Raw genomic sequence first — 14,567 nt, forward strand, 5'->3', positions numbered from 1 at the left:
GCCAAAATTGGAAGCCAGGAATCCAGTGACCTTTTCCCATCCTATGTTGCCTTTCACATGGAAAATACATATGATATTGTCCCTATTGGCTGTTCAGACTCAAAGACCACACCAGCCTTGCCTCCAACCCTTCCTTCTCAAAGAAAACAGTCCTGATTCCTTTATTCTGACCAATTCCATATAATTTAAAACTTTCTCAGACTGCAAAGTGTTTAGGAGTTAGAGGAAAAGTGTAGACAATGAGTATAGACAGTGTAGTTGCTTTGTGCCTGCTTCAAAATCCAACCAAAGCTTTGGGACTGGCAAATCTTGATAAGAAAGATCAGGAATGAAGTTAGACAAGGGGGAAAATGTAGACAATAATAACAATAACAATTTAGAACTTCCCTTGCTTTGGGCATAGCTGGGTCCCTCCACACTCAGACTTCGATCACTATGACATAGCCCAGGAGAGGACAATGACACTGATCAGTTGCTCTCCTTTGGTACCAGGGCATCAACCTGTCAGGAGGTCAGCGCCAGCGTATCAGCGTGGCCCGGGCACTGTACCAGCACACCAGTGTTGTGTTCTTGGTAAGTTTGCCTGCTCATCTCCCCTGTGACCCCCTTCATCCACACTCATCCCATTATACTATACATGCTCAGCTCCTGTTCTACATGACTATATATTTTACCAGCACAGGTTTGTAGTGGGAATGTTATTATAGCCCCATTTTGCAGATGAGACTCAAAGAGATGGTGACTCTGCAATGGTGATACAACTAATGTCAAAAAGCCAGGATTCTACATTGGGTTTTTTGATTCCCAAGTCTAAGATTTAGATTGAGGAGGGAGGGAGGGAGGAAGGGAATACAAGACAGGGGCAAGTAAAACAAGGTCTAACAAACAGTTTTACCTTACCTTTCCCACCCTGAACATGATGGGAAAAGAAAAGGTGATTATTGCATGATAGCACTTTAAAATGAGAAGGATGTTAATTACACTAGTACCCTATATTTCAATGGTGATAAGCAACCTATAAACACTTTTATAGATAACTTTTTTGGTTCTCAGAGCAGTTTTGTGAGATGGGTAGTATAAGTTTTATGACCATTTTATAAATGAAAAAAATCCAATCCAAGGTGCTTAGAAGTGAAGCAACTTTACCAAGCTCATATAGTTAAGTAGCTAAAGTCTAGAAATGGTATTATTCCAATTATTATTACCATAATTATTATTACTACCATAAATAATAATATAATTAATAGGAGGCACATAATTATTTACAATAATTAATTCCATAATTATTATTATCCATTATTAATGCCATAATGATAACACCATTACTATTGTTAACATTATATGTTCACTTTACAAGTTCCTGTCTAATCTCTCCTTCTTCTGCTCAGGATGACCCATTCTCAGCCTTGGACATCCATCTAAGTGACCATTTAATGCAGGCTGGGATTCTTGAGTTGCTCCGGGAGGACAAGAGGACTGTGGTTCTAGTGACCCACAAGCTGCAGTATCTGCCCCATGCAGACTGGGTGAGAGCCTGCCTTTTAGGCATTAAGGATGATTGGTTTAGAGCATTAGGGAAAAGAAGGGGAAGGAAAGGGGAAAAGGGAGTTAACAACAATTAACTGATGGGCAGCTAGGTGGCACAGTGGATAGAGCATTAGCCCTGAAGTGAGGAGGACATGAGTTCAAATTTGACCTTAGACACTTAATGCTTCCTAGCTGTGTGACCCTGGGCAAGTCATTTAATTCCAATTGCCTCAGCAAAAAAAAAAAAAATAGTAATAATTAAAATAAATAAATTTTTAAAAATTAAAAAACAAAAGATCCATTCTGTTATCCAGATTCAGACCATTCTGGCATTCAGGCACTGCTTATTCAGGCTAGGATTGGGTTGACCCCAAAGAGGATACCTAACTGGGTCCAGAAGAGACTCAGTGCTGGCCACAACTTATCTCTAGAGCCCAGCTTCTTAAACCGGGGATTGCAACCTCATATGGGGTCATGTAACTGAATGTAAGGGTCTTGAAATTATGATTTATTATCAGTAAGTGCTTGATTTGTGTACTTACTTTCTATGCCCAAAGTTACCTTAAAAGTTCCCAGGTGAAAGGAGTCGTGAGTATGAAAAGTTTGAGAAGCCCTGATATAAGAGTCTGACATTCCCAGTCCTGAACTGAGGTTGTGCAGTGGCTGGGACTGGAAAGGATTCACAAGAAGAGTCCCTTAGGCTGATGAAGGAGACACAGACTCCCTGCCTCCTTAGGGAACCCCCAGTCTAATTGATAACACAATGTCCATTTCATCACAGAATGTCCAATTTGAGGGGAGAGGCACAGACCCCATCCTGAGGCAACTTCCCATGAAGAATCACTCTCTCATACAACAATAACAACATCAACAATGTTATATCTCCATAACACTTTAAAGTTTACAGATATTTCCTATTATTGGACTCCTCTTAGAAATGGTGTAAACTAAGGCACAGAAAGTAAAGTGACCTATCAAAATCACACAACTAGCAAGTCAGGGCTAAGATTAGAAGGCAGATCACTCCTGGCTCTTTGTCCAACCCTTTTTCAGTGATTTTTATATATATATGTATGTATGTATGTATGTATGTATGTATATCACAGCCTTCACCCAGATTAATTGCAAATGTGAATGAATGAATTCACAGATTTTCACATATTTTAGAGATGGAAAAAATTTCAAAGGGCATTCCAATTTAACCTTCTCCTTTAAAAGATGGGAGTTGAGGAACAGCTAATTGGTGTAATGGATAGAACACCAACTTTGAATTCAGGAGAACCTCAGTTCAAATTTGGCCTCGGACACTTAACACCACCTGGCTGTGTGACCCTGGGAAAGTCACTTAACCTCAGTTACTTCAGCAAAAAAAAAAAGTAGGAGTTGAAAGCCTAAGGGTCTAAGGCAGTGGTACTCGAACTTTTGTTCTCGATACTTCATACTTATTAAAAATTATTGAAAATCTGTCCAAAGAGTTTTGATTGATATGGATTGTATTTATTTTACCATATTAGAAATAAAAACTACTTTTAAATTTGCAGACGCTCTGAAAGGATTTCAGAGACCCCTGGGATTCTCTGAACTATACTTTCGAAAACCACTGGGCTATGTGATTTTTCCAAAGATCAGACAGGGAATTATAAGATCAATACCAGGACTCAGGTCCCTTAGCTTCCAAGCTGTGGCTCCCTTTTCCAAACTTCTCTTCCTTCCATTTTGTAGACTATTTTCAAAGAAACATAAATTTCTTATGGCTTTCAGGCAGAAACAATGACAAAAACAGCAGCTAATAAATTTGTACCAAGTGCTGGTAGAAATCTTACTAGATCTAGTTAAGGTAAGAATATCTTCATATTAATCATAACCAGCAAAACTGCAAATTCACCAAAGGCAAAAGTGAGAGTGAGAGGTATTGGTTGTAATCAATCACTTAACAAGCATTCATATTAAGCTCCAGAATACTCTGATTGTGGACCTGAGGTCAATATGCCTCTGACACTAATTTTGTGACCCACATGTAAGTCATTTAATCTGTCACAACCTCAATTTCTTCATTTGTTATATAGAGATAATATCTACAGTATTTGCTTCACAGGATTGTTGGGAAGTTCAAGTATAATAATGTGTGGAAAACACACATTGTCTGGAAATTTTTTAACTGTTCATGTATATCCGTTATTATTCTAATTGTATTACCAATGATTTATCAGATGCAGAAAGTAATTTGAGGCACATTATTAAGGAAATATTAAAACAGAAAAGGAGCCAGTCCAGTTATATAATACAATTAGATATTAGATAAACAGCTTGAAAGCTAAACTGGTATCCAAGAAGCTCCAAGGTTTTTTCCATGTATTGTTGTCATTTGTCTTTACATCATTTTTATTTCCAAGTATATGTCCCAGCTCCCCTATGCAGTGAACCACCCCTCATAAGAAAGAATTAAAAAAGAAAAAGGAAAATCATTTTGACAGAAGCAATCAATACATCAAGTGAGATTGATATTATTTGCAATATTTCACATCTGTCATCTACCACTTCTATAAAGAAGGGAGAGAGGTTCATTTTCTCAACTCTTCTCAAGGGTCATGCTTCTTGATTATCATAATAAACACAGCATTTGATTTCTGTACTCATGAGATATTAAAAGACCTGGAGGAACATCTCCAGGATAATGCTTATATGCTTATCTCCCTTTTGGAGGATTTATGGAGTGCAGACATGGCGAGAATCACACCAGATGAGAATTAAATAGGCTGCAATCTGTACAAGGAAACGGAGTGCCCACAACGAGGACATGAGTCCACTTAAAGTATATTAAGTGTATGTAAATGAACAGGGCTGACATTTTTTAAAGTTCTTTTAAAAACAGCTTGCTTTCCTTTAAAAAAAATTTATATTAAGGTTTTTTTATATATCACTTTCATTTCCAAATATATCCTTCTCTCCTCCCCTGCCCTAAGAAGCATCCCTTGTAGTGAAAGTGGCTTCTTAAGGAAATCAGATGTTTCCCCTTCATCTGACTTTGAGCACTCATTTCCTCTTTTTTCCCTTAGATAAGACAAGGATCAAGTCCAATGCAATGCCCTGAGTTTCTATAAACTTTTAAAGGAGCAGGTTAAATTGGAATGTCCTTTGAAATTTTTTCTATAAATAGGGAATCCTATTTAATGAAATTAGACTATAATACAATTTCCATGAATTGTAAACAAGAAGAATCCAAAGGGGGAGGGAGACAGCAGCACCTTGGGAGCTACAATAGATCAAGTATGCCGCTGTGAAGCCTTTATGGGCAGCTTCTCAGTCAAAGACTCTCTCCCTTCACTATCCACACTCCCTTCCCCTATGTCCCTTCTTCCTTTCCAAGGATGATAAGAAGACAACTTGTATCCTTGTTTTCCCAGATCATTGCTATGAAAGATGGCACCATCCAGCGGGAAGGAACACTCAAGGATATCCAGATGTCCGAGTCTGAGCTATTTGAACAGTGGAAGACACTCATGAACCGACAGGACCAAGAGCTGGAGAAGGTGGAATCTAGGGACCTCGGACATCTGGGGTTTTCAGCTCCCTCTGTCCCCGACCAAGGGGAGTAAAGACCCAACCATTCCCTAGTTTGCTTTGTTTTGATGAGAGCTAGATACCTTCCTCCCTGACCCAGGAGGCTCACAGAAAATGAAGTCAGTATTCTCAATGAGTTGCAAACCAGCTGGAAAGTGGGCCCCAAAACTCTGAGCCAGGATAAGGAGGCTAACTCCCTTCTCAATGCCCTAGCAGAGACAGAACAGGAGACTGGATAGGCTTCATCTGGCATTTTTGAGGTGCCTGAACCATTGGCCCAGTGAAGAACAATATTGAAAAAATAATAACTTTAAGATCCTAATATCCCTTGCCTGGATAACCATCGGCTCCTCTTTTTCATTTTTATCTATTATCTTTTGTTTTTAGGTCACCTTCATTTCACATTATATCCATCCCCCTCCTTCACCCAGCAAGCAAGTTATTTCTTTAATAACCAAAATTTCTAAAGAAAGAAATGGGGATGGAGAAGAAGGCAGTTCAACAAAACCAAGTAGAATTCTCTGCCCACTGTTCCCAATCTCTACAAATAAGGAAAAGTGATGCATTTTCTCAACTTCTGGGATCAAGCTTCATGGTCATTATAGCTACATAGCTTAAGTTTTTATTCAGTTTTAATTTTTCATTCTTTCCATTTACATTGTATACATTATGTATATTGGTTTCTTTACTTCACTTTGTATCAGTTTTTTTGAAGTATTTCCTGCTTCTCTGAATTCTTCATTTTCATTTTTTTCTTTCATAGTAAAATATGCCATAATTTATTCCATCATTCCAAAACTGATGGATAGCTACTTTGTTTCCAGTTCTTTACATCCACAAAAAGTCCTTCTATAAAAATTTAAGTGTATAGGAAACCTTTCTTTTTATCATTGACCTCTTTAGGGCTTATTCTAAAGGCCACAAAGTATTTCTATCACTTTGTTTTTTAGCAAAATTCTAAATTGTTTTTCAGAATGGTTGGACCAATTCACAGCTTTCCCAACAATATATTAATGTGGCTAGTTTGCCACAGCCCTTCTAATACTATTTCCAGTTTTTGACATCTTTTTGTTAATTTGCTAAATACAAAGTGAAATTTCAGAGTTATTTTGAGTGGCATTTGTCTCATTATTAATGATTTAGCAAAATATGTCCTATGGTTGTTAATAATTTATACTTCTTCCTTGAAAAACATTTTTCATATTCTTTGTCACCATTAATTCCTTTCAAATTGAAGCAGGAAGAGAAAAGCAGGGACCTCTAGTGATTCAGATGAACCTTCCAAGGCCATCCCTATGTTCCCAAAGAAATTCAACTTATTTTCAGTTTCTTAGAGAGGGCTAGTGAGGTAGCAACCAGTCTGATGAATGCTTTTTGTTATGATTTATACAAAAAAAGAGGATGGGAAATCGAGTTTCCCCAGGTGGCCCTGGACTATTGGCTTCTAGCCTACCCTTTAAAGATCTAAGTAACCATAAATAATTGTTGCTTTTTATAAAATATCATTATTATATATTTTATTATTATATTATGTGTTACATAAATTATTATAAAATGGGATTCATTATTGATTTTATCTAATAACCTTCCCAGAGATGAGCCTTTATTTGGACATTTTTATTACTTATGCCTTTCCATCTACCCATTAACCCCTTTTACAATAGAATATACTTAATATTGAATAATAATAATACTTCACATTTATATAATACCTTAGGGTTTGTAAAGCCTTCCTCTTATAATATCCCAGTGAAATAGGTAGTCAGTAAGTCAGTCAACAAATATTTATTAAGGAATTACTACATGCAAGATGATATGCTAAGCACTGGAATTCCTACTCTCTCAAAAAAAGACAAAAACCAGTCTCTGCTCTCTCAAGGAGTTCACAGTTTAATGGAGGAAATAACATGCAAATAACTATGCACAACCAGATTATATATGGATAACTGTTTCCTCCAAGGTCTTTCTATTTTACAGATCAGAAAACTGAGGTTCATATAGAAATGACTGGCCTTGGGTCATACTGCTTATAAACATAAAAACCAATATTTGAAACTAGGTCTTCTGTCTCTTAACATTTTTCCAATGGATCTATATGGGCCAAAGTTCTATTCTATCAATTCAATTCAATCCTGATTCTTTTTGATAAAATAAAGAACTTATTCCATCCATATTGTGTACAAAGCATTGGATTCAAGTAGAAACAGAAAGTGTAAAAAATACATGGTCCTTGCTCTCTAGAGTCTAGAATGGAGATCAGGCAGGTTTACAAATTGCCACGTAACAATTTAGACTCTACTAAGTACAAAGTGTCATGAGAAAGTTCAGAAATCCCTTAAGTCTAAGAACAGGGAAAGCTCCAAAGAGAAACTGGCCTAGAACATGGATTTGCCTCCTTCTTGCCTCCCCATCCTACTCCTTCCTGGCTTGGAAAAGAGCAGCTGGTAGTAAGTGGTTTTGTCTCCCTGACTCTCTTTCAGGAGACTGTGGTCATTGAGAGAAAGAACATGGAGGTTCCAAAAGGTCTGCCAAGGGCCATGTCCTCCCGGGATGGGCTCCTGCTGGATGAGGAAGAGGAGGAAGGTGAAGTAGCCTTGCTTCCCAGCTCTTAGAGCCAGTTCCCCAACCTCAAAAAGGTGGCTGAGCTAGAGATAGGATGGGTGGCCCTTGTCTCTGCCAGCGAAGTGGAAATGTCCTTAGAGTAGGGTGCCCTGGGAACTGAGACCACTTTGGGAATTATAGAATTAAGGACCTAACAGAGGGACCAGGCTTAGGACTTGGGGACTCTAAGGGACAACAAGCCTGAGGTCTTAAGGTCCTAATGAGACAGAGCCTTGCAATTAAAGTGCAATTGGGATGAGCCCGATATCTCTGCATGTTAAGAGTCTTTTGCTGGATCTGTGAGTAGGGATTAACCTCACATGCTAAGGGATAGGCATTTGATTTTTCTAGGATTTTCTCATTCCCACAGTGACTATAATTGGAAGGGAGGAGGAGGAGAGAGGTTCAGCCTCTTATTCTGTCTGGTGCCTAAAGGGGTGGCTGGTATGGCCCACAGGCTGAGGCATTGCTGGGAACTTAAGAGTAAAGGGGATGTAGACTTAACAGTCCAGAAAGCTGGGTCCCGGCTCAGTTCCACCATTTTATTGTCCTCCATCTACAAAACAGGGTTAAAACTCCCTAGCCAAATCCAGCTCCCAGGGCGATATTGGGAAGATTGGATTGGATCAAATGAGATAACAAATACAAAACTGAGAGATATAGAGCCATGCTAACATGAGGTGATGGTAAGATCATCCCTACTCCTCACAGAGGAAATGGCAGAGAGTGAAGAGGAAGACAACCTGTCCTCTCTGCTCCACCAGCGAGCCAAGATACCGTGGCAAGCCTGTGCCAAGTACCTGTCCACAGCTGGTGTGCTGCTTCTGCCCCTGCTGTTCTTCTCACAGTTGCTCAAGCATATTGTGCTGGTTGCCATAGACTACTGCCTGGCCAACTGGACGGATAGTGCCCTGGCCCTGGGTCCAGCAACAAGGAATTGCTCCTTCAGTGAGGTAACTTTAAATGGACTAGAAGGCCCAGAAAACCAGGGAGGGCCACGGGTGCCTTGGGGTATGAAATGCCGGCAAACTGGCAAAAGTGGAAATAGTGCTAGACACACTAACATGGTGTTGGGGAAGTTGCAAATTGGTCCAAACATTCGGGAAAACACTTTGGAATTTTGCTCTTTAAAAAAATAAAGTGACCAAAATGTTGTGCAAAGGAAAGTATGAAACAGTGGGACTGTGGGTCAGCCCTCTGCAGGAAGACTCTGAGACAACCTTTTCATGTTTTTGATCCTCACAGGATTGCTCCTTTGACCACAGGGTCTATGCCATGGTATTTACAGCTCTGTGCAGTCTGGGAATCGTACTGTGTCTGATCACATCTGTCACCGTAGAGTGGACAGGCCTGAAAGTGGCCAAGAGGTTGCATCGAAGTCTACTGAACCAGATCATCCTGGCCCCCATGAGGTATCTCCCTCCCGATCCATCCCATATCCCATCACAGTAATCCCTCCTTATCTTCTCCCCATCACAGAGATGCTGCCTTACCTTCTCCCCATTGCTCTGAGAGGCTGCCTTGTCTCCTCCCCATCACAGAGATGCTGCCTTGTCTCCTCCTCATTGCTCTGAGATTCTCCCTTACCTTCTTCCCATCACACTGAGATACTGCCTTGCCTCCTCCCCATCACATTGAGATGCTGCCTTACCTCCTCCCCATTGCACTGAGGTGCTGTCTTGTTTTTCCCATCACACTGAAATGCTGCATGTGTGTGTGTGTGTGTGTGTGTGTGTGTGTGTATCCTCCCCATTGCACTGAGGTTCTGTCTTGTCTCCTCCTCTCCCTATCAAATATTCTCACCTCTCTCCAGGGAAATGCTGCTATCCTTTATCCTCCCTCTCCCTCTCTTTCTACCTCCCCAGGAAGGTCCTTTGTTCCCTGTGGTACCTGGTTCCCCTTTCCCATTCTCTCCTCCCTTTCCTAATGAGGTACCATCATCCCCCGCTGCTTCTCATCTCTCCATTCTATTCAAACCAAAGGTTACGGATTCAGTCACTTCCTTCCACAACTTCCTTCCACAACAGCTCCATCTTATAGTTGATATGATGTTCACGGCTGGCTAATAGTCCTCATGGCTACTCTTCAGTCAGTAAATCATGCAGTCTGACTTGATATTTTATAAACCCTCTACCTCATCTCACCTCTTACTGTATGTTTTTTTGCTGCTCAGATATTTCTATTGATACCATACACCAAAGTCAGATTGTAGGAATAGGAATTTCAATAATATAGGAATTCCTGCCTGAAATAAATCCCTCTGCTGGTGCAGACTGGTGCTTCTCTGCAACTTACAGTGTCTACAGCACTTACGTGACTTGCCCAGGATCACCTAGCCAGAATACATCAGCAGCAAAAGTTTAACCCAGAGCTTCTGGCTTTGAGGCTGAATCTCTATGCACTACACCATACAACTGCCTGCACTGATTGTTCCGATAGCAGCCTGGACAGATGGGAACCGGGAGGGGCTGTGCTTCCCCCTGGGGTAGGAGGGAAATAGGAAGAAACAGTTTCTGGGAACTAGAGCCTAGATACACACTTGAAATAAATTGCTAAATAAATACACTTACATCATGAACAGGTGCTAGAATGACTGGTTTTCCTTTTCTCTTGCTGTCTCTTAGGTTTTTTGAGACAACGCCTCTTGGAAGCATTCTGAACAGATTTTCCTCTGACTGTAACACAATTGATCAGGTAATGAAATCTGGGGTCCATGTGTTCAGTGGGCAAAGAAAGAGTGGGATCCTCCGGGGTTTTTTCATAAATCATGTTAACCTATGAGTTAAGGGGAAGAAATTCCCTGCTGGAAAATAAGCAAACATATGCTCCCCCTGCCGCCTAACCCTGTGCCAGCCAGGTCCCAAAATGTTTTTTACAGGTATGCTTGAAAGGAGAGGGAATGATTCAGAAGGTGAAGTGAAGAACACAAGTATTTATGATCTTTTGACAATAATCGATAGTGTAGCCTGTTCCTCAAACTTCAGACAATTCCAAGGAGAGAGAAAGAGAGAGAGAGAGAGAGAGAGAGAGAGAGAGAGAGAGAGAGAGAGAGAGAGAGAGATAAAGAAAAACATCCAAGTAACCAATTTCTCAGAAATTATACTGTTGTGCTATAACAAGGTCTCACCTGGGACTTTTGTTCACCCTCCTTTCAAAATAATTCTTTTTAAACACCCTGAATAGGGTACAGCTAGATGACGCACTAGATAAAGCACCAGCCCTGAAGTCAGGAGGACCTGAGTTCAAATCTAACTCAGATACTTTTAACACTTCTTAGACCTAGGCAAGTCATTTAGCCCCAATTGCCTCAGCAAAAAATATAAATAAAAATAAAAGCCCTGAGTAAAAGCCAACTTATGGAAGACCAGCTCCAAAGTCTCAAATCCCACTGCTTTTGTATTCTGAATCCTTGCCAACAGGGATATCCTGATTCTTTGCTGTGACCTTGTCCTTGAGGCATGGAACAGCTTTGAGGAATACACTGTAGGATCCCTCTGTGTCACTACTACAGTCCAGAGTAGATGGGACAACTGTCTCTCTACCTATTGAATGTAAGTCCTCTACATCCAATGGAGGAGACCAAGGGTCAAGGCAGTCCCAAGTGGCCAAAGTGAGCTTTGAACAAACACCATATGGAATGTGGACATTCCACATATTGGAGGACAACATTATGAAAAACCCTGAGCAATACTTAAAGAGCTAAGAATTTTGGGTTGAAGTCTCAAATTAAAAAAAAAAAAACTAAAATCTGCTCCAACACACACATGAATACATATATGTGTGTATGCATCTACATATACATGCATGTATATGTGTATATATGTGTGTGTCTAAAAATTATAAACTTTAAGGTTTAAAAAGTATTTTACAAATATCGCCTCACTTTATCCTCACAGGAACCTTGGAAAGTAGGTGATATTACAGATGAGTCAACAGAGGCAAGCATAAGCTAAGTGACTTGCCCACAACCACTTAGCTAGGAGGTATCTAAGGCTGGATTTGAATTTAGAACTTTCTGACTTACGGACAGACCTTCTAACTACCACGATAAGTAGCTGCACTTCAGATTTTAATGTTAGAAAACCACATATAATCACTTTTGTCATAGAGAGGACTCAATTCAACATTTATTGATAAATAAATCATGGACATTTATGCTGAAGGGATACAGAAGATTAATAAGATACAGAGTTTACTTAGAGAGTCCATACTCCCATCAGCAAAATGACTAGGCAAGTAATGAAAGTAATTTTGGACCAAGGTACCAAATGCTTGATGTAGATAGAAAGTGACAAAGTTGTATTTAGAAATTCTTTCATCCCCTCGAGGGATGGCAGCAGTGACCCCGAGTGCAGTTACAGGAAAGGGCATAGATTCTGTTATCCCAAAGTGGGGGAGGGGAGAATGACAGCAGTAGTCCCCTGTACAGGGGACAGTGGTCCAGCAGACCATTTGACCAAGCAAGGATGCAGCTGCTCCTTCAGGAGAGAAGGTCACCCTTTGCCCAGAGACTCTGCCATTGCCTTCTGCAGAGTGGTAGGAATGCACGTACTAAAAGAGGGGGTCTCTTGGAGAGAAACCCTTAAAATGGAAGCTTAGATGAGGGATTAGGGGTACCACATGGTACAATCCAATGGAGTCTGTGAGACAGGGGGGAATGGACAAACCTTCCTCCCCAAAAGAAGCATTCCCCACCTCACCCAGTGTTTGTGGTCTAGAACAATGCTCCATTTACCCTACCTTACTTACATCTCTGGGATACGTCATGAGTGGCCAGGAAGGAGAAGGCCATAGTAGGTTAGTGAATTCTGGGAAGTTAACTAACTTCCTGTTTGGCCATTTGCCCCAATTCTTTTTCCTCTGTCTTTCCCGATCTCCTTTCAGCACATCCCTTCCACCTTAGAGTGCCTAAGTCGCTCCACAATGCTCTGCGTCTCTGCACTAGCGGTCATCTCCTATGTCACCCCTGTGTTCCTCATCGCCCTCCTGCCTCTGGCCATCGTGTGCTACTTTATCCAGAAGTACTTCCGAGTGGCATCCAGGTGACTTTTGTTTCTTGAAAAGATTTTTTTGACCTCATGGGAAGTTGGTTCTAAAAGTCATTGTGTAAGTAACTTGGTCTACAGTCATCTGCATTTGGCCATGAGAACATTCTCAACAGGAAGCTTCAGTGACCTGGGGGTGGGAGGCCAGATGCTGAGGATAAGGAAGAGCAAGATACAGGAAGTCAGAACCTGTTGGTTTCAAGAAAAAAGAACCTTTGGCAGTCTGCAAAATCTTTACAGACCAGCTGAACTCTGCTATAAGCCAGTGGTTAGGAAACACTAACTTGCAAAGTCTATTCACAATTTCAAAGAAAAAGGGTACATTTTTTGCTTGCATAATCCAGATCACCCAGATAATTTTGCTGCCTCTAAAAACTGGATGCCCACATGAAGAAATTCAACAATTTCTGTTTTCAATTGACATTGATTAAACATTCCATATGGTGTTTGTTCAAAGCTCACTTTGGCTACTTGAGACTGCCTTGACCCTCGGTCTCCTCCATTGGATGTAGAGGACTTACATTCAATAGGTAGAGAGACAGTTGTCCCATCTACTCTGGACTGTAGTAGTGTCCCAGAGGGATCCTACGGTGTATTCCTCAAAGAGTGGAGGCTGGAAGATGGGAGATCCTTAGGTTGCCATGAGAACCATCCATTCCTCCTTGACCCTTTTTTGTGGGATCTTTAACATGGAGCTTTTCACCTCAGATCTCATGGGTTATTCCTGGGTGATCTTGGAAGAAATATCATAAGGAATGTTTAGACTGAGAATTCTCAGTAGCAAAATGGATAAAGTACCAGATTCAGGATTCAGGATGTTATATGCTCAAATCCTGCCTTAAGCACTTTACTAGCCACATGACTCCCGGCAAGTCACTTGTCCTCTCTCAATTTTCTCATCCACAAAGTGAAAAGGTTGGAATTGGGGACTCTAAGATCTAAATCTATGATCTTATGATCCTAGACATACTCCTCATTGGCACCTTTCAGAGACCACCCCAAATTATCTTGTGAGACCCAGATCACTGGGCCACTGAAGGGCAGAAAGGGATTATCTGACCAGGGTTCAAACACAAACATACTAGTCCTATCTCTACCACCTTCTGTAGAAATAATGTCTGCCTCCAGAAATATCACAGAATCCTAGAAAGTCAGCCTTAGAATCAGGAACTCATAAATTCAGTCCTATATCCAGCAGCCTAAATCTCTGGCCAAGTCATTTAATATCTTACTGTTCCAGGCGATTAAGACCATAAATTATAGAAATGATTCTGATCTGCATCTATAGAGGGACTTCCCCCAAAAAGTAAAATCATAGGTCTGATCCAAAAAGAAACCTGCCCCCTCAAGGTATCTGGGTGTACTTTCAAAGCAGCTAGGTGATAAAGGGGATGGAACACTGGGCATGAAGTCAGGAAGACTGAGTTCAAAGCCGGCTTCAGAAACTTACTAGTTATAGGGTATTTGCCACATCACAACCTCTGTTTGCCTCAGTTTCCTCAACTAAAATGTGGGTTACGATACTTACCTCCCAGGGTTATTGTGAGAATCAAATATGATAACATTTGTAAAGCAAAAAGCACATAGTAGGTGCTCTCTAAATGTACATTCATTTCCCCTATTCATTCCCCTATTCCCCATCATTATTGCCTGTTTTCTCACAGGGACCTGCAGCAATTGGATGACAGCACCCAGCTACCCCTGCTTTCCCACTTCTCGGAAACAGTGGAAGGTCTCATCACCATCAGGGCATTCAGGTACAGACTCATCCTCCCTCTGGAGAAGCTGTTAAGAGCAACACCATGGGGACAGGGGAAATCAGGTCATGCACCA

At 40.8% G+C, this 14,567-nt stretch overlaps 1 protein-coding gene across 2 annotated transcripts in view; it reads left to right on the forward strand.

Annotated features, from left to right (window-relative positions):
- Nucleotides 1-14,567, forward strand: part of ABCC8 (ATP binding cassette subfamily C member 8) — a 117,233-nt gene that overhangs the window by 83,824 nt on the left and 18,842 nt on the right. For both annotated transcript variants that reach the window (XM_031943450.1, XM_003773532.4), the window contains exons 21-29: nucleotides 493-573; nucleotides 1,389-1,526; nucleotides 4,932-5,057; nucleotides 7,569-7,671; nucleotides 8,401-8,642; nucleotides 8,935-9,101; nucleotides 10,314-10,383; nucleotides 12,574-12,731; nucleotides 14,399-14,491. In XM_031943450.1, coding sequence (XP_031799310.1) covers nucleotides 493-573; nucleotides 1,389-1,526; nucleotides 4,932-5,057; nucleotides 7,569-7,671; nucleotides 8,401-8,642; nucleotides 8,935-9,101; nucleotides 10,314-10,383; nucleotides 12,574-12,731; nucleotides 14,399-14,491 — 1,178 coding nt within the window. The remainder of the gene's footprint in view (nucleotides 1-492; nucleotides 574-1,388; nucleotides 1,527-4,931; nucleotides 5,058-7,568; nucleotides 7,672-8,400; nucleotides 8,643-8,934; nucleotides 9,102-10,313; nucleotides 10,384-12,573; nucleotides 12,732-14,398; nucleotides 14,492-14,567) is intronic.

This window comes from Sarcophilus harrisii, chromosome 6, assembly GCF_902635505.1.
Source record: "Sarcophilus harrisii chromosome 6, mSarHar1.11, whole genome shotgun sequence".
In the NCBI taxonomy this organism is placed as follows: Eukaryota; Metazoa; Chordata; class Mammalia; order Dasyuromorphia; family Dasyuridae; genus Sarcophilus; species Sarcophilus harrisii.